At 42.2% G+C, this 24201-nt stretch overlaps 1 protein-coding gene across 6 annotated transcripts in view; it reads left to right on the forward strand.

Moving 5' to 3' along the window:
• Positions 1 to 577: 577 nt before the first annotated feature.
• The window catches only part of LOC117528937 (NMDA receptor synaptonuclear signaling and neuronal migration factor), a 125383-nt gene continuing 101759 nt past the window's right edge, over positions 578 to 24201 (forward strand). For 4 of the 6 annotated variants that reach the window (XM_034191568.1, XM_034191571.1, XM_034191570.1 and 1 more), the window contains exon 1: positions 7580 to 7984. In XM_034191568.1, coding sequence (XP_034047459.1) covers positions 7914 to 7984 — 71 coding nt within the window. In that variant the 5' untranslated portion in view covers positions 7580 to 7913. Of the gene's footprint in view, positions 611 to 7579; positions 7985 to 24201 lie in introns of those variants that run through there. The other 2 variants (XM_034191569.1, XM_034191573.1) reach the window with 2 other exon arrangements.

The raw sequence follows: 24201 nt of genomic DNA on the forward strand, positions 1-24201 counted from the left end.
AAAAACTGTTAATATCTTCACTGATCCAATGTCATTTGGATTAATCTTGTTCTTCCTGGTATAGTGGTCTCACCAAATGTAATAAATTACGCCTTCAGGTGGTTCACAATAAAATGATCAGATACTTGTTAAATACCTCTCCAATGACTCACAATGGAGTTGACCAGTTTGTAAAGAATAATATGCTACCAGTTGAAAAGAGAGTAGATCAGCTTAAACTGAACCACGTATTTTATGTCGCTCACGATTTGGCACCTGATTACCTTAAATCTAATTTTATTTCGCATGTTTCATCTTATGACACAAGGTCCAGCCATTTGTCTTTTAATGTCCAGAGAGTACAGTCTTTTGGCTTATCATCTTTTACATTTACTGGGATTAAATTATGGAATAGTCTTCTTTTGTCTATTAATGAAACTACTTCTAGGCATGTGTTTAAACATTGAGTTAAGCCGTTCTTATTAACTAGTATTGTAAATTCTAGTCAAGGATTCTTTTTATATTATTAATGTCCACTTCTTAAGTCTTTTTATCTGTTTGGTCTGTATGTGAATTGCATAGAGCTATTGCTCAAGAATATCCTTTTATCACTTTTATTAATTGTTATTTTACTGTATTATTGTTTGGTTCGTGTATTTTCATACCATATATATATATTTTTTTAGAGTTTTTCATTATTGTATTTTATTTTTGTGTATGTCTTTTTTTTTTTTTTTTTTCCAGGACCACAATGTAAATAAGCATCCGTACTGGAAGCTTTCTTGTGTTATCCTCTGCAGTATTTTTTATGTATTCTTATATAATTTTATTGCCAAATCAAATCAAATCAGATGGTAATAACACAGTAACACAGAACACCTAACAAAACTCAAACCATGACAGTACCCCCCCTCTACGGCCGGCCCCGGATGGCCCAGGCACAGCAGGATGAGAGTCATGAAACTCACGGATCAGAGCAGGATCAAGGATGAAGCGGGAGGGAACCCACGACCGCTCCTCGGGGCCATACCATGCGGCGGCAAGAGTCCAGGAGCCACCGCACTGAAAAACAGGGCCGCCATCCACACACCGGGCGGGAGAGGGAATGGCCGGAGGGCACAATGAGCTGGAATGAGCAGGCTTGACGTGGCTAACATGAAAGGTAGGGTGGATGCGCACAGTACTTGGGAGGCAGAGGCGAACAGAAACTGGATTAATAACCTTGGAAACTGAGAATGGACCAACAAACCTGGGAGCCAGTTTTCTGGACAGTCCTTTAAGAGGAAGATGCTGTGTCGAGAGCCAAACTTTCTGTCCAGGTTCGTATGCAGGTGCGGAGGATCTTTTTCGATCAGCTGCTGTCTTATAGGCAGCTGAGGACTATAGGAGGGCTCTACGTGCGCGCTCCCAGGTTCGTCGGCAGTGGAGGATGAGTCCTTGGGCAAAGTGAACAGAAGAATAAAGTGCAGTGGATGGAAACAGTGGAGGTTGATGACTGTAAACTACATGAAATGGAGAAAAACCAGAGGATGCAGATGGAAGACTATTGTGTGCCAGTTCTATCCAAGACAGTTGAGCAGGCCATGAGGCAGGATGCTGGGAGGTGAGAATCTGGAGTCCCTTTTCTGACTCATGATTGAGATGCTCTGTCTGCCCGTTGGCCTGGGGGTGGTAACCCAAGGTTAAGCTGGCAGTGACGCAGAGGAGACAGCAGAATTCCCTCCAGAAATTAGACACAAACTGTGCTCCTCTATCAGACACAATATCCTGTGGAAATCCATGCAACTTGAACACATTTGTGAGCATTATTTTGATTATTTTCGAGAGGTGTGCTGGAAAACTGATCACAGTGCCATTGTAAAAGCCGGAAGAGAGGCACAGGTTGAAGATCGGTGACCCCACTTCACTGTTGCCCACGCCAAAGCACGACCGGTCAGGTGAGTGATCACGTAAGCTATCTTCGCCCTGTCAGACAGGAACTTACATGACATGAGCTCAAAGTTTAATTCACACTGAGTAATGAAAGGTTTGATGTCACCGGACTCGCCTGAAAAGCATTCAGGTGGCGACAGTAGATTGCAGTATTCAGGTTCAGGTACGGAAGCCGGTGCAGCTGTTGAAGGTCCTGAAGGTGGCACACTGCTGCTGCTGGTGGCTGGAACAGTAGAAGCCTGATGATCTAACATTGACAGTAATTGACCCATCTGGGTGCTCACCAACTCCATGAATGAGTTCTGGCATTTAGCGAGGTCGCTAAACCGGGAAGAGAGTGTGGTGAGGTGATCCTGTTGCTGTGCAAGCTGCTTACTGTGGTAATGTACTGCCAGCTGAAACGGGTTAGAGCCGGCTGTGTCCATCGTTGGCCAGTTTGTACTATCAGGCTGGATGGTCTGGAATTGCAAGACAAAAATGCATGACTCAAACAAACAGCTCTGGTTTTTAGAAGGTTTCACTGTGGAGGATAGCGGTGGTCGGTACACGAGTAAGCAGTCAAGAAAAAGCAGCAGTACAAAAAAACATCAAGCAAACAGGCGTGGTCAAAACAACAGGCTGGAGGTCAGGTACACACAAAGAGGCAGGCAGGACTATGGAATGCAGGAACAGAGCTGGAATGAGGACACAAGGCACGACAAACTGGCGAGAAACAAACACACCCAGTGAGCTTAAATAATCGCAGGTGGTAATCAGCAAATCAGGAACAGGTGTGCATGGAAAGCACCAGAACTAGGCATGGCCAGAGAGAGAGAGAAACACCCATCACCAAGATCCAAGGGAGAGAGGCAAGAGAAACAAAGACAGGCAGACCCAAGCAGAAAAAACCCAGCAAGAAAAGAAACCAACCAAACCCAATGAAACGCAAAAATAACTAACAGCACAAAAGAACAAAATAACACAGAACACCTAGCAAAACTCAAACCGTGACATACGTGTGTGCGTGTGTGTACCTTTGATCACGGAGAAACTGCCGTTTGGTATGCTGATGATGTTAGAGCCGCTACACTTGGTGGAAGCTTGCATTTACGAGGCAGGCACAACTTTGAATACTAAAAATGCGCTATTTTAACAAGAATAACTCACACATTTTAGAAACCCAACAAAGTCACAGCCGTGATCAACAAACACTCCACTGATGTGTTTAAAGTGATGCTCAGAACACTGCAGCACTTCACGTCCACTGCTCCCTCTGTCCTTGGCTGAGTGAGAGACACAGAATGAGTGTGAGAGAGAGCAAGAGAGAACGAGGAGTCCTTTACCCCCCCAAAAAGAGCAACAGGAATATTTTAAAATGAAATGTGCGCTTAGAAAGAAAGAGCTTAATTTCACAGGTGACTGTAAATCCAGACAAAGTGGACAGCTTAAACTCAGTGCTCACAACCACAATGGACATGACTGATCCACCTACATTAAAAGCACAACCCCACCCCACCCAAAAAAACATGGTTGCCTTGGTTCAGTGATTACTTAAGTGGCTTCAAGCATAAGGCTAGAGGTCTAGAATGAAAACGGCGTACTTCAAAACTAGAAGTATTTCACCTCACATGGCGTGAAGCTATTCTAGACTATAAGCATGCACTAGGGGACGTGATGGTCTAGTGTAGGGGTGGGCAACTTGTTTCAGAAAGGACCAAGAGGGTGCGGGTTTTCTTTGCAGCCACTGACTCCACCAGATGATTTCACTGATTAACTGATTCCATCTGCTCAAAGTGATATTAATCAGTGAAATCATCTGGTGGAGTCAGTGGCTGCAAAGAAAACCCTGCACCCTCTTGGCCCTTTCTGGAACAAGTTGCCCACCCCTGGTCTAGTGGTTAAGCGTTGGGCTTGAGACCAGAGGATCCTCGGTTCAAATCCCAGCCTGACTGGAAAATCACTTGGGCAAGGTCCTTAATCCCCTAGTTGCTCCCGGTGTGTAGTGGACACCTTGTATGGCAGCACCCTGACATCGGGGTAAATGTGAGGCATTGATGTGTAAAGCACTTTGAGGGTCTGATGCAGATGGAAAAGCGTTATATGAATGCAGTCCATTTAGCATTTCACTCCTGGCTACAAAGCGGGCCTATTACTCTGATTTGATCAACAAAAACAAGCATAACTCAAAGTTCCTGTTCCACACAGTGGTATTACTTATTCAAGGACAACTACCTGTAAGTCGCTCTCCATTTACAGCCCAAGATTTTTTATATTACTTTGAGAAGAAAATAGGTGACATTAGATTAAATTTGTCTGAGCATGCCTTAGTCCGGCAACCACACCGTTATCCGAGGTGGGTGCCATCACTGATATATTACCTAGATTTATAGAATTTGATATTATTTCACTGGATGTGCTGGCAAAACTTGTAAGTTCTGCTAAAAGCACAATCTGCTTATTCCGTCCTATACCAACTATACTGTTTAAGGACCTTTGGCTCACTCTTGGGCCTACTGTGCTGGAAATTATTAATCTGTCACTAACCTTAGGATCTGTTCCCAAATGTTTCAAATCCGCAATGATTCAACCACTACTTAAGAATCCATCGTTTTGTTCTAAAATCCTTGAAAAAGTAGTTTCACAGCAGCTCGTGGACCACCCTACTGAGAATAATCTCTTTGAGCCACTGCTGTCTGCTTTTAGAAAATATCATTCCACAGAGACAGCTCTCACTAAAGTGGTGAATGATCTTCTGCTTGTCGTGGACCATTTTGGGATTGCTGGGAATGTCCTTGCATGATTGACATCCTACCTAACCAGTCTCTCCTACTGTGTCCTACACAATATCATTACCTCTAACCTTGTTGACATGAAATTTGTGGTTCCAGAGGGGTCCGTTTAAGGCCCCCTGCTTTTCCCCCTTTATATAACACCCCTTGGGCACATAATGTGGTGTTAAGGGATTATGACACTCAGTTGTACATGACGATAACTGCTGGTAATCTCATAGAGACTTTAGAGGATTGCCTTGCATCAGTGAAAAGCTGGGTGTCCAGCAATTTCTTACTTGGTCAAGACCGAAATGATGGTCCTTGGTCCAGCAAGGCATCAACATCAATTTGACTAGCTAATGCTTAACCTAGGCTCATGCATCACACATCACACTGACAAAATGAGGAACCTTGGGGTAATTTTTGATCCAACGTTGTCCTTTGACCTACACATCAGAGACATCATGAGGACTGCTTTCTTCCACCTTTGTAACACAATGAAGATTCATCCCATCCTGTCTATGGCTGATGCAGAGACTCTGATTCATGCATTTGTCTCTTCTAGATTAGATGACTGCAATGTTCTATTTTCTAATTTACCGCAGTCCAGCATTAGGGGTCTCCAATTGGTTCAAAATACTGCTGTCAAACCTTTGACACAAAGCAGAAAATTTGACCACATTACATTGATTTTGGCATCTCTTCACTGGCTTCCTGTCTCTATGAAGTCAGATTTTAAGGTTCTGTTACTAACCTATAAAATTATTCACTATCTAGCATTTCCTTACTTAGCTGACCTAATTACACCCTACATACCGGCCCAGGCTCTGCATTCCCAGGGCACAGGACTACTTTGTGTTCCTAGGATGAGTAAAAAGACAGCAGGCAACAGAGCCTTCTCTTATTATGCGCCTGTTTTGTGGAATGATCTCCCTGCAGAGATAAAACAGTCATATTCCATAGAGAGATTCAAGTCCAGACTTAAGACACATTCTCTCTCTCGTATAGCTACCATACTTTCATAGTATGGAACAGTGCTTCCTATCCGTTTAACTCATCTTATTAGTAATGGAAGCAAGTCTCTCATTTCATCTAAATTCTGGGTCTGTTAGTGAAGCTCAGGGTTAGCTGCTGGCAATCACCTTAGTATTCTCTCTGCTTCCCTGTCGATTTACTGCTAGTGAACTCATACCTTAGGTGCAGTTATTTCTGCCCGACTGATTCTGCTCTTTTTCTCTCTGTCCGAGGCACTGAAGACATCGCACAAGGCTGACGGCTGCACACCACAGAGCGCTGGACTGACCACGAGACGCCCTGGCTGAAGCTGACGCAACATACTGCAGTCTGCTTTTGCAATGTACTCATACATGTTGACGTGATGGATGGACGCTGGACGACCCCCTGCCAATGACTCTGTGCTCATCTCAATAATGCGCTTTGCCTTGATACTGTCAGAATGGGCGGGTGCCCATCTACCATGGTGGCTGGACCCGCAATGCAAACTCCCAGACTAGGCTTAGGTGTAGGAGAAAACATGGTCTTTATTCTAGGCTCTGGTTCGGTACACGTGATCAAGCAGCGGAGCAGAGGTACAATCAGGATCAGGCAAAAATGCAGTCATGGTTGAGCAGGGGTCAGAGGCACAAGCAAACACAGACGTCCGGGACGAGGCAAAAGGCATGGTCAAGGAAAACAGAGCAGAGGCACGATACACGGCAAAGCAGAAATCAGAACTGACAAAGGGCGCTGGAATGTGTACGAGACAACAAACTGGAAGTGAGCTGTGAGACTGTGATGGTTTAAATAAGGAGCAAACAAATTAGTGTGATGTGAAGCAGCTGTGTGGAAGTCTCTGGAAGGGGGCGTGACTGGGAGAGACAAAGGTTGTGCAGAGTACAAGATAGTGAAGGAAGGAAAGCACAGAGTGGAGTGAAGTAAGACAAAGACACGTGAGCTGGAGCAAGAGTGGGAGTGAACGAAAACACAAAGCAGACATAAACAAGGTGGGAGACAAAGACATGGGGCAGGTGCAGTGATGTGAAAATAATAAGCTGGGTGTGAGGAATAAACTAACACCGAATGTGGAACTACAAAAACAAGAACTGAAATCAAACATGAGCATGTGAACAAAAGCAACTAGAACTGATCATGAAATACAAAAGCAAAATTATACAGGAACAGACTAATAAACAGAAATCAAAACCTGATATAAAAGTACAACAGAAAACAACAGCCAACATATACAGATGAAAGCTAAATGATAAACAATGAAAACACAAACCGGCTGAACAGAACTAGAACAGAACAATGGCTAAAGTATGAAAAGTAACAAAGTGATAAGAAAAACATAACAGAATAACTCATGATGAAAATAAATACTGATAAATCAAAGCCGAAGCAGACGGAAAACCACAAAAAGGGGAACAACAAGGGCCAAAAATCCTTGACAGTTGCTATTGGTTTTTCTGTTTCTTCAGCTTGGTAAAAACCTTTGTAAAAACCTTGTAACTGCTAGAATGGCTGAAGCAGTGGGTGACCTCTCTGAGTCTGGTCTGCTTGAGGTTTCTTCCTCAGCATCACCAGAGGGAGTTTTTCCTTACCATTATCGCTTGTGTGCTTGCTCTAGGGGTTGGTAAGGTTAGACCTTACTCGTGTGAAGTGCCTTGAGGCAGCTTTGTTGTGATTTGGCGCCATATATATATATATATATATATATATATATATATATATATATATATATATATATATATATATATATATATATATATATATATATATATATATATATGAAATAAATTGAACTAAGCTGACAATTTAGTCCTCAAACTCGTAGCCTCACATCCCCAGAAAGGTGGAGCTGAGACCCTGCATGCGCCACTTCCACCTCTCCTGTGTGGTGGTGGTGGTGGTGATGATGATGATGATGATGCCACCCCCCTACCGTCCCTCCCATTGCATTTTCAGATCAATGAGCGAGAGGCGCGCACACGCTCACAGAGGAGGTATTTTCAGCACGTTGACAGCTGTGCAGCTCCATCGCCTGGACGCGCTCACACACATCCAGACAGACAGACTGCTGCTGGCCTCCACCTCTCTTTTTTTCCTTTTTGTCTTCTTCCGACACACATCTCTGACTGCAACTTTTTTCCATTCGCCTTTCTTGTCGCATTCCTTCTGGATCCTTTCATTGATTTATTTTTGTTCTTTTGTGGGAATGAACTGTTTTCCTGACTGCGCCGTTTCCATCTCAGCATGGGAACTGCCGCGTCCAAAAGGAAGAATTTAAGAAACGATGCGATATCTTCCGTGGCAGCAAAAGTTCGGTAAGTTTATCCGCCTTCCTTTTTTCTCTCCCCCTCCTTTTTCTTTCCTCTCCCCACATTTTGGGAGTCACTGCAGCATGAAGTGTTGCACACGCGCCCGGCGCTATCCCGCCGGAATGCGCAGCGCGGTCTCATTGCGCTTTTGGCGCGTCCACTGCGCTGTCCCGTCTGGCCCGGAGCGCGCTGCTAAACAAACAAGCGCAAAAACTGCCCGACAGCAGCACGCCTAAATGGACAAACTGCGCACCGCGCTGCCAAGAGCAGAATGATGCTGCATGTGGCGTCGGAGCGCAGGCTGAATGAATAATCGAAGTCACGCAGAACCTCTGATCTGTTTCGTTTTTTTTTTTTTTTTTTTTTTTTGGTGGGGTACAGAATCAGCTCACTGCTAAATCAGCGCAGTCATTTCGATTATTTGCAGCGAGGGCAGTTTGGCTGTTTTGGGAGCTGAAACCCTTTAAATGACACCGAAAGTGCAGCTTTGATGATTTTTTATTATTATTATTTTTTATCTGCATCCAGTTGTTCTGGCACCACGGAGGCACATCTCCATTCTGAGAGGGTTCGATTGCAGTTTGCATGTAAGCACGTGCGCAGCGCCGACGGGGAGATCGCAACACGGAGCCAAAATTTACATCAGCAGCTTCTCTGCTTTTAATTCCATCAATGGATGACCTTGACTATGACGTGCTGATGTGCTGTTGCGTCACTGTCAGTGTATGTGCGTCTTATTATGTGGGATTCTGCGGTGCACTGCGTTCACATGAGCATGTGGCTGAAGGGGATTTCGTGAGTCCTGCACGTTGGCACACGTGTGCGCGTTCAAGTATGATCACCCAGATTTCGAGTCGCTGCAGTTTGCACACATCTAGTTTGGAAAGCAGGTGTGAACATGAGCTCGACCTGCAAGGTGTCAAGGTTAAAAATCTGAGGGTGCTCACACCCAAAGTGGGGTGACAGTCAGTGTAGGAGTCACAGTACTTCATGCATGTTTTTTGTGGCTGCTGAGCTTTTTCATTCCAGCTGGGGATTCCCTCATTGTTTAATTTACAAACTAGCGCACTCAGAGTGCACAGACCATAGCCAAGGAAGAGCCCATTACATTTTGCAGCAGATCCAAATCAGGCACCAGATCTGGATTTTTTTTTCTCCATTTCCCAACTATGAAACAGGGCTTTTATTTAATTATTTATTTATTGAATTTTAATATCAGTAGCCCCCCTTCTATGCCACCTGTGCCCCATTCTCCTTGGAGTTGCACCAGGAAGGGCATCCAGCGAAAGACTACTGCCAACTCACTACGCAGTTCCATAAGGAAGTGAGTCCCAATTCTGGTCCTATAGGGATCCAAAGCACTGCACCAGCGAGTTGATCTGCTCTGATTAGTTCAGGGACAAATGGAAAATGTGCAGTGCTTTGGGTCCTGATGTCCATAAAGGAGCTACTGCAGCGATGTTGAGAAGAAGAAAAAAAAAAAGAAAATCCATCCCATTTGTGATCTTATTTTAGTGAAGGTCTGGATAAAGGTTTAGAGCCAATGTAACAAAATGTGTTTTGATAGGGACTCAATCTTAATTTGATCAATGTGCAGAAACAAACAGGGAGACAAAATCATTTCAGAGATGAGTAGACTGCTGGTCTTAGTTGAGAGTTGTCATCTGAGTGTCTACGTAACCTAAGAGAAGGTCAGTGGGATCACCCACCAGTAATAAATTTTGCTGCACATGTGGATTTGAGCTTCAAATCTGATCCTGATGGATTGCTTTGATCTGAGTTAAAGGATCAAACCAATCAGAATCTAACTTCACTGGTCAGGACCAAAAGCTCAAGAATTTAATCAGTTTAATCAATCAAAAGTTAGCAATCAGGGTCAGAGGCCACTGATTCCTCTCAGAGGAAAGTGTCCAAGTTCAAAGGTCAGTGATCAGTAAGCATTATTAATAAATCAATCAATCAACTTTTTTCTTATATAGCGCCAAATCACAACAAACAGCTGCCCCAAGGCGCTCCATATTGTAAGGCAAGGCCATACAATAATTATGAAAAACCCCAACGGTCAAAACGACCCCCTATGAGCAAGCACTTGGCCACAGTGGGAAGGAAAAACTCCCTTTTAACAGGAAGAAACCTCCAGCAGAACCAGGCTCAGGGAGGGGCAGTCTTCTGCTGAGACTGGTTGGGGCTGAGGGAAAGAACCAGGAAAAAGACATGCCGTGAAGGGGGGCAAAGATCGATCACTAATGATTAAATGCAGAGTGATGCATACGGAGCAAAAAGAGAAAGAAACAGTGCAATAAATGTTCAGTGAAATGAATCAAAGAGTAGCAATCAGATCAGGATCAAAGATGAGTGATCAGGAATGAACAGGATCAAACATAATGATCTGGATCTGGTGGATAAAATGTATTTTTGGAAAAAATGTGGTTCATTTAGGATTTGAAATTTGGATTGGGGCTTAGTTTAAATGAAAGTGGACTGTGAGGACTTAACCAAAATTAACAAGATGAATTTGGAAGTGCTTGTGAGAAAATTCTTCAAAGCTCTGGACACGGTCACAGTGCAGACTGATGACTCCACCCCAGACTTAACATGCAGAGCAGGACAGTGTTTTGCAATAATAAAGTCAGTCACTACAGATCATTTACATCACTGAAGGCAAGATGTCACACGTACAAGCAGGATGTACATAAGGAGTGGAAGCATTCTGGGTTCCAGGTACCAGGCAGTTATTCTGTCCAAATAGTTATGAACCTGACTGCATATCTTGAAGAACATGAGAGTGAATGGAAAACGTTTCAATAATGTCCTGAAATCAAGTCGTTTGCCAATACGAGGTTAAGATCAATGTATATATTTTAATTATAGTAAGTGCTTCTTTAATGTACAGCACATTAACACAAAGTATATTTTTATATGCTTCGTGTCAATCAATCAATCAATTTTATTTATATAGCGCCAAATCACAACAAACAGTTGCCCCAAGGCGCTTTATATTGTAAGGCAAGGCCATACAATAATTACGTAAAAACCCCAATGGTCAAAACGACCCCCTGTGAGCAAGCACTTGGCGACAGTGGGAAGGAAAAACTCCCTTTTAACAGGAAGAAACCTCCAGCAGAACCAGGCTCAGGGAGGGGCAGTCTTCTGCTGGGACTGGTTGGGGCTGAGGGAGAGAACCAGGAAAAAGACATGCTGTGGAGGGGAGCAGAGATCAGTCACTAATGATTAAATGCAGAGTGGTGCATACAGAGCAAAAAGAGAAAGAAACACTCAGTGCATCATGGGAACCCCCCAGCAGTCTAAGTCTATAGCAGCATAACTAAGGGATGGTTCAGGGTCACCCGATCCAGCCCTAACTATAAGCTTTAGCAAAAAGGAAAGTTTTAAGCCTAATCTTAAAAGTAGAGAGGGTGTCTGTCTCCCTGATCCGAATTGGGAGCTGGTTCCACAGGAGAGGAGCCTGAAAGCTGAAGGCTCTGCCTCCCATTCTACTCTTACAAACCCTAGGAACTACAAGTAAGCCTGCAGTCTGAGAGCGAAGCGCTCTATTGGGGTGATATGGTACTATGAGGTCCCTAAGATAAGATGGGACCTGATTATTCAAAACCTTATAAGTAAGAAGAAGAATTTTAAATTCTATTCTAGAATTAACAGGAAGCCAATGAAGAGAGGCCAATATGGGTGAGATATGCTCTCTCCTTCTAGTCCCCGTCAGTACTCTAGCTGCAGCATTTTGAATTAACTGAAGGCTTTTCAGGGAACTTTTAGGACAACCTGATAATAATGAATTACAATAGTCCAGCCTAGAGGAAATAAATGCATGAATTAGTTTTTCAGCATCACTCTGAGACAAGACCTTTCTAATTTTAGAGATATTGCGTAAATGCAAAAAAGCAGTCTTACATATTTGTTTAATGCGCTTTGAATGACATATCCTGATCAAAAATGACTCCAAGATTTCTCACAGTATTACTAGAGGTCAGGGTAATGCCATCCAGAGTAAGGATCTGGTTAGACACCATGTTTCTAAGATTTGTGGGGCCAAGTACAATAACTTCAGTTTTATCTGAGTTTAAAAGCAGGAAATTAGAGGTCATCCATGTCGTTATGTCTGTAAGACAATCCTGCAGTTTAGCTAATTGGTGTGTGTCCTCTGGCTTCATGGATAGATAAAGCTGGGTATCATCTGCGTAACAATGAAAATTTAAGCAATGCCGTCTAATAATACTGCCTAAGGGAAGCATGTATAAAGTGAATAAAATTGGTCCTAGCACAGAACCTTGTGGAACTCCATAATTAACCTTAGTCTGTGAAGAAGATTCCCCATTTACATGAACAAATTGTAATCTATTAGATAAATATGATTCAAACCACCGCAGCGCAGTGCCTTTAATACCTATGGCATGCTCTAATCTCTGTAATAAAATTTTATGGTCAACAGTATCAAAAGCAGCACTGAGGTCTAACAGAACAAGCACAGAGATGAGTCCACTGTCTGAGGCCATAAGAAGATCATTTGTAACCTTCACTAATGCTGTTTCTGTACTATGATGAATTCTAAAACCTGACTGAAACTCTTCAAATAGACCATTCCTCTGCAGATGATCAGTTAGCTGTTTTACAACTACCCTTTCAAGAATTTTTGAGAGAAAATGTGCTGTACATTTATTTAATTATGTCGGAAGGTTGAATTTGGAATATACAATATCACAGATGGTATATGACATAAATCAACAAAACTGCGCATGTTGTGTTGATTTCTTTATCAACAAAATTCTGCTGGAAGTCTTAAGTATAACTAGAAGAGCACTCAGATTGCTGTTTCCTGTATTTACACATTAATGGTTTCACACTCCACATGTGCTGTGTTATAGATATTTCCATTGTAAGATGGCTGTTTTTACCTGCACACGTCTGCATGGATGGTTTTCAGTCTGTGACCGACTTCGTTGCAACAATAACTAATGAATGTTTGCAGATGTCTTCATAGCATTTGACAGACAGAGGAATATGAGTCATATCTTGGACGAGTTCAAAAATGGAGGTTGTAGGTCAGTGTTTAGTCATTTCGACTCCAAAGCAACGTGGGTGGTTGGGATTACATCTCCAGAGGGCCTCTAGGTGCTCGTATTTGTTAGCATTGTAGGACTGAACTCATTTTTATGGGACTTGATGGAAATATAAGTTGTTATGGCAATGATGAGGATGTACGAGTAAATTACATACTCAGATTTTACCCATCAGCCTGCCATCTGTTAGTCTTTCTAGCCAGGATGTCCCTTCATCAGTCTCATTTTCCAGCTTTTTTCCAGAAAACAGGTTGAGCAATCAAGTTGAAACTGTACGTTTTAGTCAGACTAACATCACAATTTATTAATTTTGGGGTATGGAACAGCTGGTGCACACAACACTTTCTGTGACATGTATCACATTGCTACCAAATGTGCCATAAACTAGAGGGCTGCATTGGGATTGGGTCCCACCGGGTCCCGTGGGATCCAACACAAATCTTGCGAGAGTGGGCAGTCAGAACTTTGCTGCGGGCAGGAGCGGGTGACTAAAAATAAACACTGCAGGAACAGAAGCAACAAGATGACTCAGTCAACAAAGGAGAATAGTGTAAAGTATGCATGTCCACATGCTACTTTCATTGTAGTAATTTAAAAGGAGCAACAGACATTACAGAAGCAAACAGAGAGAGAGACAGACACAGCGCAGTGAGTCTGTCTCTCTCTCTCTGTGACACAGCTCAGCGAGTTACTGAACTGTCACCTGAAACTGTCTTTAAACTGAAAACAACCAAATAGTAATGCTATTTCTGATCAGGGCGTCAAAAGACATATAGGCCACGGATTCAACGAAACAAACAATCCCATGAATTTCTTTATTAATAGTCTAAATGATGTGTTTTCTCCCGCGGGACGGGAGAATACACAAAATTATCATCTCTATTATTGTGCACTCAGTGTTTCACGGGTGTGGGCGGGACTGGACACACCCATTCCGGAAGCAGGCGGGACTGTAACACACATGTTGCGGGTGCGGACAGGAATGGTCAGAATTTCAGCGGGAGCGGAACGAAGAATATAGTTGCGTGCAAGGCTCTACCATAAACATAAAATAGCCCAACTTCGAGAACACCTTCTTCGCTCCCCCACATGCACTAATGTGCAAAATGCAGATTTTGACCTAAAGGTCCACTTGTTCCAAAATTACTTAATCTCTGACAATTTAACAGCACGGGACAAAGAGTGAGGGAAGAGAGAGAGACAGACAGACAGACAACTAAAGCTGGTTGTGCTCTGGGTGAACTGGGAGGAAAGATCTGTTTAAAGGAGGAAATGGATCAGACTTGATAAAAATCAGGGGATTTGGAATGGATAGGAAGGTGAAGGTGTAAACCGAGTGGTGGCGAGAATATCAAGTTCAAAATACAGACAAGAATCATGACATTATGCTTTCTTCTTTTTTTATTCCCCTCATCGATGATTCAGAACTTAAATTACTGGGAGTTAACAGCAGACTGAACCTTGGCTTCGGTGGATGGGAAATGCTGCTGAATCACACACGGTATTTCTCATCTGCTCACCTGTGCATGACCCCTTGAATGTGGAAGCAGGTGCTGAAAAACATTTTAGGTTTCCTATTTTATACACACAACTACAATACAATTAGGAATGTGTGCATAGACTGTACACAGCTCCTGCTCCCGTTCCCTTTCATCAGATCTGAACTCTTTTCCATTAAACCCATTTAAGAAGAATGAAGCTTTAAACTGACTGTAGGTTCGGCACATCCAAGCAAGTGTTTATTCATTGTGCTGTAGATTTACGACATGTCAAAATTGCACTTTAGCGCAGAAAAGGTTGGTTGACCCTCTTAAAGTCTGATTCTGTACCACCAGGGTCCATCACTGAAACAGCCAGCTCACATTTGAAATTACTCTTTAATAATTGTTGGGATTTAAGACACCACTGCTGTAGTTCTACACTCATCGGTCACTTTATTAGGTACACCTGTTTAACTGCTTGTTAACACAAATAGCTAATCAGCCAGTTACATGGCAGTAGCTCAATGCTTTTAGGCTTCTAGATGTGTTGAAGACGACTTACTGAAGTTCAAACTGAGCATCAGAATGGGGAAGAAAGGAGATTTAAATGACTTTGAATGTTGCTGGTGCCAGACGGGCTGGTGTGAGTATATCAGAAACTGCTGATTTACTGGGATTTTGCTGCACAACCATCTCTAGGGTTTACAGAGAATGGTCCAACAAAGAGAAGATATCCAGTGAGCGGCAGTTATGTGGACAAAAATGGATGACACTCCTTAAAAATCATATTGATCAGTATTGAAACTAATATCTGGGGAAAGCCATGGTGCAGTCCGCCATTATTTTTTCATTAGTCTGATTGAAATGGAGGTGACGGCATGTAATGCTCAGATTATATCTACAACAAATACTTCGGCCCTCTGTTGAATAGAAGAGGTACATTCTTTCCACCTCATCTCTAAGCGACTAATTCAATTACATCAGTTCTTCATTTATTTTTGTATTGTTAGAAAATATCACAACATTGTGAGTATTAATTTTGTTTCCCAACACTATCACAGACAGGGGTTCGATTCCAGGTGTATCAGCTTCGGGGTACCCGTGTGTGTCCTTGGACAAAACACAATACCTACATAGTTACAGATGACACACTTGTAAGTGGGTACAGGTGTAGCAGGCTAGATTAACCCCCTGTCTAATTGGTCTATCCCAAAATATACCCCAGGGTATAAAACAACCCCAGGTTATTTCTAAGAGGGGTTATGCCCCTGTAGTCAACATTAATATCCCCTTATAATGTAATAAATACCGCTGTATACAAAAGTTTGGGCAACCCTGATGATTTCCATGATTTTCCTTTATAAATCATTGGTTGTTTAGATCAGCAGTTTCAGTTAAATATATCATATAGCAGGCGAACACACTGATATTTGAGAACTGAAATGAAGTTTATCGGATTTACAGAAAGTGTGCAATAATTACTGAAACAAAATTAGGCAGGTGCATAAGTTTGGGCAACCCAACAGAAAAAATACATCAATATTTAGTAGATCCTCCTTTTGCAGAAATAACAGCCTCTAAACACTTGCTTCAAATGAGAGTCTGGATTCTGGTTGAAGTTATTTTGTTGTTGTGTTGTTATGTCCAAATAACTCAATTTTAGTTTCACCAATCCACAGCACCTTATTCCAAAATGAAGCTGGCTTGTCCAAATGTGCTTTAGCATACCTCAAGCAACTCTGTTTGTGGCGTGTATGCAGAAAAGGCTTCCTCTGCATTACTCTGTCATCCAGCATCTCCTTACACAAAGTGCACTGTATAGTTGAATGATGCACAGAGACACTATCTGCAGCAAGATCATGTTGTAGGCCTTCGGAGCAAGTCTGTGGGTTGACTATGACTGTTCTCACCATCCTTCGCTTCAGCTTATCTGAGATTTTTCTTGGCCTGTCACTTCGGGCCTTAACTAGTACTGTGCCTGTGGTCTTCCATTTCCTCACTATGTTCCTCACAGTGGAAACTGACAGCTGAAATCTCTGAGACAGCTTTTTGTATCCTTCCCTTAAACCATGATGTTGAACAATCTTTGTTTTCAGGTCATTTGAGAGTTGCTTAGAGGCTCCCATGTTGCCAGTCATTAGAAGAGATGCAAAGAGGGGAAACATTTGCAAATGACCACCTTAAATACCCTTTCTCATGATTGGATTCACCTGTGTAAGGAGGTCAAGGGTCAATGAGCTTACCAAACCAATTTTGTGTTCCAAAGTGCTAAATGTATTCAAATCAATAAAATGACAAGGGTGCTCAAATTTATGCACCTGCTTAATTTTGTTTAAATAATTATTGCTGACTTTCTGTAAATACTAGAAACTTCTCAAATATCACTGTTTGTCTGCTATATGATATATTTAATTGAAATTTCTGATCCAGACAACCAATGATTTATAAAGGAAAATCATGAAAATTATCAGGGATGCTCAAACTTTTGCATACAACTGTAAGTCTGTGTTTTAATGTCCAGAATCCTCCCCATTTTATGTATTTCTTAAAAATAAAATGCTACTGCAGTACAGAAGATCAATGTCAGTGTAGTTTTGGCCATGTACAATACCATGACATGTACCATTTTGCTAAATCAATTCAAATTCTGCATTTTGTCTATAACCTGGTAAAATGCTGTTGCCTCTCCACCAGAAGGTCCCTAGCTCAAAGCCAGGCGTGCCACAATTTACATATACATCTGAAATTGCATTAGGAAGGGTAGCTGGAGAGAAAGTTGTGCCAAAATATTGTTCAGGATCTGCTGTGGCAACTCAGAGCAAAAATGACAACAGACAAAACAGTCACATATAAGACAGCATGTTGGCACCTGGTTCAGAAAGAAGGTCCAGGGTTCAAAGTCCACCCAAGCACCAATCTCTTGTACATCTGGAGTTATGACAGGAAGGGCTTCCGGTGTAAAATCAGTGCAGAATTAACGTGTGGATCCATCCCTGGTCTGCTGCGGGGAATCAGCACATAAGAGTGAAGTTCATACTATGCCAAGGCCATTGACATGGCAGTTGAACGACTACAGTCCTCACCAGAAGAACAACACCCACCTTGGTGACTTGGGCAAACAGGAAAACCTCTGTTTCAGTCAAATAATAGAAGGTGTAAAATGAGCCTTATTTGTCACATACTGAGCGGAAAAGACTACAGCTCACATTCTACCCTTTCAAAAATGCAATACTGGCTCATAATTATAGATAAGCCTGAATTAGTTTGACAATCAGCAGCACAAAATCATTTATTTTATACAGTGAGGGAGAATTCCACTTAAAAATGCTTCCTCAAAGTTAAAATAAGTTTACTACACTTTACCCATGGCTTGTGATGTTCAATACACATACAACTAAATACATACAAGTATTATAACGCAGTATATAAAAATAGTTTAAAACCCACAGAATAAAAAAAAAACATAATGTTAAATTACAGAGAGCTTAAAATATCACAAAAATCTAAAAGTTTCATATAAAACCTATAAAATACCTTTAAAAAACCGACAGGATGAAACAGGTGCACAGCACCTCTGCAAGCCATCTTACCTAATGCCAAAAGAGTAGAAAGCACTCAAAGAAGAAATTAAATTATTAATTAATTATAGTTAACATGTAAAACATAAATACATAAAATGGAAAAATGTCATGAGAAAGGTGATGCCTTTATGTTTGCAACATGAAGCTGTAACCTGAGAGAAGCACAGCCTGCAACACAAACGTGTGGAATCTTTTTTCTCTCCCACACAGAGGAATGTGTAGATTTCATTCATTAATTATTATGCACCGGTGTTGGATTCAGCACCGGACAACATTCTGAATGATATTAAGCACAAAGCACCATTAATAACGACCATGAACTCTTTCCTAGTTCAAACGAGCAGTTTACTGATTTTTGTAAATTTACCAACATCATAAGAAGGAAAGAGGAATCACTAGAAACAGACACACACACACACACACACACTAAAAAGACTGATCGACTACAAATCATGTGAACACAATAACAGCACTGTAATGAGCCCCTGGCTTCTTGTGTTAACGTGTTTGTCATCATGTGCATGTTTTTGGATTGTTGGTGATGTAATGGGTCATGCACCCTCCTCCGGCGGCTCATTGGTACCAAGCAGCAACTGAAAATGAAGAGGTGGGGGGTGGGCACTTACTTCCAATTTACAGACTCAAATTTTGCAGCACTGAGCGAAATCAAACACTTTTGATCCTTCCATCAGTCAGCAGAGTGGACTGCTGGATGAAGGGTAACGGACAACAGCATCCACAGAGCTGTGGGGTATCAAGGATGGCAGCAAAGATGAAAGACCACTTCTACTGACAGATGCAGGAGATATATTGTGTCTTACTTTATGCAGGGCAGCCAGCTGTGTGGCCAGTGATGTCTCTGTAGAAGCCAAAGTCAGAAAAAATTGAGACGATAGAGAAAATGCAAATTAAAAACAGCAACAATTTGTAAATGTGATATACAGTGGGGAAAATAATTATTTGACCCCTTGAAAAACAGAGCTTAACAACTGGTACAGAAACATTTGTCTGCCATTACAGAGGTCAGATGTTTCCTGTAGTTCTTGACCAGGTTTGCACACACTGCAACAGGGATTTTGGTCCACTCCTCCATACAGATCTTCTCCAAATCTTTCAGGTTTGGAGTTTCAGCTCCCTCCAAAGATTTTCTATTGAGTTCAGGTCTGGAGACTGGCCAGGCCACTCCAGGACCTTGAAATGCTTCTCACGGAGCCCCTCCTTAGTTGCCCTGGCTATGTGTTTGGGGTCATTGTCATGCTGGAAGACCCAGCCATGACCCATCTTCAATGCTCTTACTGAGGGAAGGAGGTTGTTTGCCAAAATCTCACAATACATGACCCCATCTATCCTCCCTTCAATACGGTGCAGTCACCCTGTCCCCTTTGTAGAAGAGCACCCCCAGAGTATCATGTTTCCACCCCCATGCTTCACAGTTGGGATGGTTTTCTTGGGGTTGTTCTCATCCTCTAAACATGGTAAGTGGAGTTGATTCTAAAAAGCTCTATTTTGGTCTCATCTGACCACATGACCTTCTCCCATGTCTCCTCTGGATCATCCAGATAGTCACTGGTGAACTTTAGATGGGCCTGGACATGTGCTGGCTTGAGCAGGGGGACCTTGCTGCCCTGCAGGATTTTAAACCATGACAGCATCATGTGTTACTAATGTGATCTTTGTGACTGTGGTCCCAGCTCTCTTCAGGTCATTGACCAGGTCCCCCTGTGTAGTTCTGAGCTTTCTCATAATCATCCTTACCCCACAAAGTGAGATCTTGCATGGAATCCCAGACCGAGGGAGACTGACAGTCATCTTGTGTTTCTTCCACTTTTTAATAGATAATCATAACAGATGTTCTCTTCTACCAAGCTGTTTGTCTGTTGTCCTGTAGTCCATCCCAGCCTTGTGCAGGTCTACAGTTTTGTCCCTGGTGTCCTTAGACAGTTCTTTGGTCTTGGCTATGGTGGACAGGTTGGAGTGTGACTGAGTGTGTGAACAGGTGTCTTTTATACAGGTAACAAGTTCAAACAGGTACAATTAATACAGGTAAAGAGTGCAGAATAAGAGGGCTTCTTAAAGAAAAATTAACAGGTCTGTGAGAGCCAGAATTCTTGCTGGTTGGTAGGGGGTCAAATACTTATTTTATGCAATAAAATGATTTTCTAGATTTATTTATTTATTTTTTTAGATTCTGTCTCTCACAGTTGAAGTGTACCTACGATAAAAATTACAGACCTCTCAATTCTTTGTAGGTGGGAAAACCTGCAAAACTGACGGGGTCAAATACTTATTTTCCCCACTGTATGTCACGTCATAGAATCCAATGGACGTCAACATTGTTTGACCTTTACTTTGCAGACCAAGCACTCAACACCATCAAAGCTCTTCCATTTATTAATCTTATTTGCTCAACCAATCATTTGCACCACCTTTTACCAAAACTGGAGCAACTTGAACTTTTGACCCCGGTACAAACTGAAATTGACTTTTCTCACCATTTTTTTTTGGGCTGTTTTTACCCATAACTCCATAACATTCAGTCACAGATAGTCCAAACAATACCTTTTTGGAGTCTCTGTGATCAGACAAATACTGTGGTATAGTTTTCAATATGATTAGAGCATCTTTTAATTTTGACTCCTGTGTAATTCTTCAATTGACCCCTACCTGGCTGCCTATTGAAAATTCAAGTGGACAAATTCAAGTATTTGTGCCAAGTTTGGTCTTGCATCACCATTTGAAGGATTCCTCTGTAAATATCTGCTGCACTAGTTTGTTAATAAACCATGTATCTTAAGAAAGGGTATTTTTTACTTTCTAATATACTTGCTGCACCATCATCTTCCTCCACGTTAGTTCAGTCAGTGTAGATAGTTTCCATAGATATGCTGAACAAGGCAGATTTAATTAATGATAGTATGAAGAATAATTAGGACTCTAATGGTGCTGTGAGTGTAGCTTTTGGAGGCAGGGGAACACAATACGCAGAGTTGTGGTATCTGGGCAGATTGGTTGAAGTAATTTTTGAGTGTACTGCGATTATTTTAATTAGCTTGTGATCAGGTGCTTCTGTACCACGTCCCATAGTGCACCACTCTTACAAACTGCAATGAATAATCTGAATGACCCTTCAGTTCCACAGTGACACGTTTTTGTCACCACAGCTGTGCATCTGTATGTGTTTGCAGGAAACTCAATTGAATTAATCCTTGTGAGAGGACTGATTCTGAGTATTAAGAGTGAGGACTCTCAATAGTGACAGCATAGAGACGCCCGGGGACACGTGTGCCAGACCACGGTTTTCAGCCGTGGTCTGTTTGTCCTCTAAAGACGCATGGTCACAGTCTTAAATGGCATGAAAATCCAAACAGAATGGACATGGAAATAATTAGATATGGGTTAATAATGTGATAAACACGTTTCCCTATGGCTTTACCTAAAGCAATCTTAACTATGAGAGGCTGAAATAAATTGTTTTTGCTCATGGGTCACATGATCTTTCTGTACCACAGCACATACTGGTCGGGTGAGTCACATATATAAAGCCAGGACACTGTGTCTTTGCAGTACAGATCAAGTCAGGGCTGGGAATAAGTGCTGGCGTCCTGGGTCCTGGATGGCACCCACCCAGGCAGACAATCTATTAAAAGTAACTGCTCATTTGCTGCAACCAGGAGAAACGTGGGTGTCCCCTTGACTTTCTTCAGCTGATGGAGTCCTCAGCACTGAGGCACCTGCATGCTGGATTACGCCCAGAAAGACACTCACTCCGTAGGAGTAATTCTGCAGCTGACATCCATCAGAGGGCAGTGTGCTATGAAAGGAATAGGGGAAAGCAGTTTGCAGCCTCTTGTTTGGAAAAGAAGAAATCACCAGAGAGCATTAGCCTTGGTGTGATGCTGAGGGATCTTCCACTGCATGGTGGCACTCCATACCTGAGGTGGCTCATGTGGATGTGCAAGTGGAACACCACCCCCCGCTAAGTATTTTATTAGACACAAACCGACCAAGGCGCAACAGGCCCTTCAACCATCGTATTCCATTACTTTGACCATATGTAAGATTTTCCAGATTTAGGTTGATGCATTATTATTTTGTGAGAAATTCATAAAAATGCTTAAACTTGTAGTGTTGTCAAAGTGGAAATATTTTCCTGTATCTGCACTACAGTCTTGTTTTTCCATGACCCTCGTTCCATCTCTGCACTAAGCTTCATGGAGATTGGTTGACACATTTTTCAGTAAATTTCGTGACAAAAACAGGCTAGAAGGGACAATCATAGTGTGCAACACCGGAATGATTCATCCAAATAAATTTGTTGTGAATCACTGATACCGTAGTGTATTTCTGTGTGGCCTTGACGTTTGATCAGAAGTTAAAAAGGTTATGATTTAGGGTTTGATCTTGCAGGATCACCCAAAGTCAAAGGTTATGTGGCCAAAAGAAAAAGAAAAAGAGCCGGAAGAAAACAATCTCACATATATTACGTGAGATGTATAAAAGATCCATTAAGAGTTGAAGTGCACACGTCCGCTCCTGGATCAGTTTATGTCTCCTCAAAGTGAGCAGAGTTTGTAGCAGCTATTGTTCAACAAGAGGAGTGTGTGAAAATGCTTCCGGCGACTTATTCAGTTTGCGAAATGTCAAGAATGCTAAAGTGTCTGTATGTGCAGACGAGGACAAAATGTGCTCACGCTGGCTCCATTTACATTACAGCTCTTAATTCTAAATTCACAGTTTTTGTTAATGTGTAAATCGTCTTGTGATGTTGGTCTCGTATAACTGGCCCTTATCTGACGATAACGCAACTCTGTCAGGACATCTGCACACAATCACAACAAAGACCAAAGGTAATCTGTGCAACAGTTGTCTTACGACAACAGATAAAACTGAGAGCTGCAGCTTCATGGCCTGACGTTCTGCAGCTGGTTCCACCATCCTCCATGTTGACTTTTAGCAGCAAGGCCACAGGACACCTTCACTGCGGGAGCAAACACGGACGTACCCCAAACATGATCATGTGGAAGTAGAAATTCACTGAAAGACCATCACGTTACACCAGAAGGACAAGGGGAAAGAGGAAAAACAGGAGGGGGAGAAGGAGGAGGAGGAGGAGGAGGAGGTGAAGGAAGAGAAGAAGGAACGGGAGAAGAAGGAGAACATGAAGAAGGAGCAGATGAAAAAGGAGGAGGAAGTGAAGAAGAAGAAGAAGCAGATGATGAAGAAGAAGGAGCAGATTAAGAAGAGGTATGAGCAGGAGAACAAGGAAGAGGTGAAGGAGCAGAAGAAGCAGATGAAGGAGGAGCAGATGTCATATAAGTAGTAGAAATATGAGGAAGTGAAGGAGGAAGAAGAGAGGAAGAAGCAGACAAAGAAGAAGCAGATGTAGTAATAGTAGTAGGAGGACACAAAGATGAAGAAGAAAGAGAAGAAGAAGAGGAGGACACAATGAAAAAGGAGCAGGTGAAATAGTAGGAGCAGAATAAGCAGGTGAGTTAGTGGAAGAAGGAGCAGAAGAAGGAGGAGGAGAAGAAGATGGTGAAGAAGAAGGAGCAGATGAAGAAGGAGGAGAAAAAGAAGAAGGAGGAGAAGAAGAAGGAACAGATGAAAAAGGAGGAGGAGGAGGAGAAGATGGTGAAGAAGAAGGAGGAGGAGAAGAAGATGGCGAAGAAGAAGGAGCAGATGAAAAAGGAGGAGGGAGTGATGGAGGAGAAGAAGGAGCAGATTAATAAGATGTAGGAGCAGGAGAACAAGGAAGAGGAGAAGGAGTAGAAGAAGCATAGGAAACACGAGGAGCAGATGTAGTAGAAGCAGGACAGACCCGGCGCCACGAGGGGGCGTTTGGGGGCGACGCCCCCTCATGTCATCAACCCCGCCCCCTCGGATGTGAGAGTTATCAAAAAATAAAAATAAAAAAGAATGAAAAAGAAATACTGGAAAATATAGCAAAAATATTAGTTATTCAATAATATCACGTATTTAACAAATAAACAAAATTAATTAACTAAAGTAATTAATTTTAAAACAAACGGATACGGCGTGTGTCTGTATTCAAGCGATTTGATAGATTGAGGGTTGCGCTTGTCAGT

Source organism: Thalassophryne amazonica, chromosome 17 (assembly GCF_902500255.1).
Source record: "Thalassophryne amazonica chromosome 17, fThaAma1.1, whole genome shotgun sequence".
Lineage (NCBI taxonomy): Eukaryota > Metazoa > Chordata > Actinopteri > Batrachoidiformes > Batrachoididae > Thalassophryne > Thalassophryne amazonica.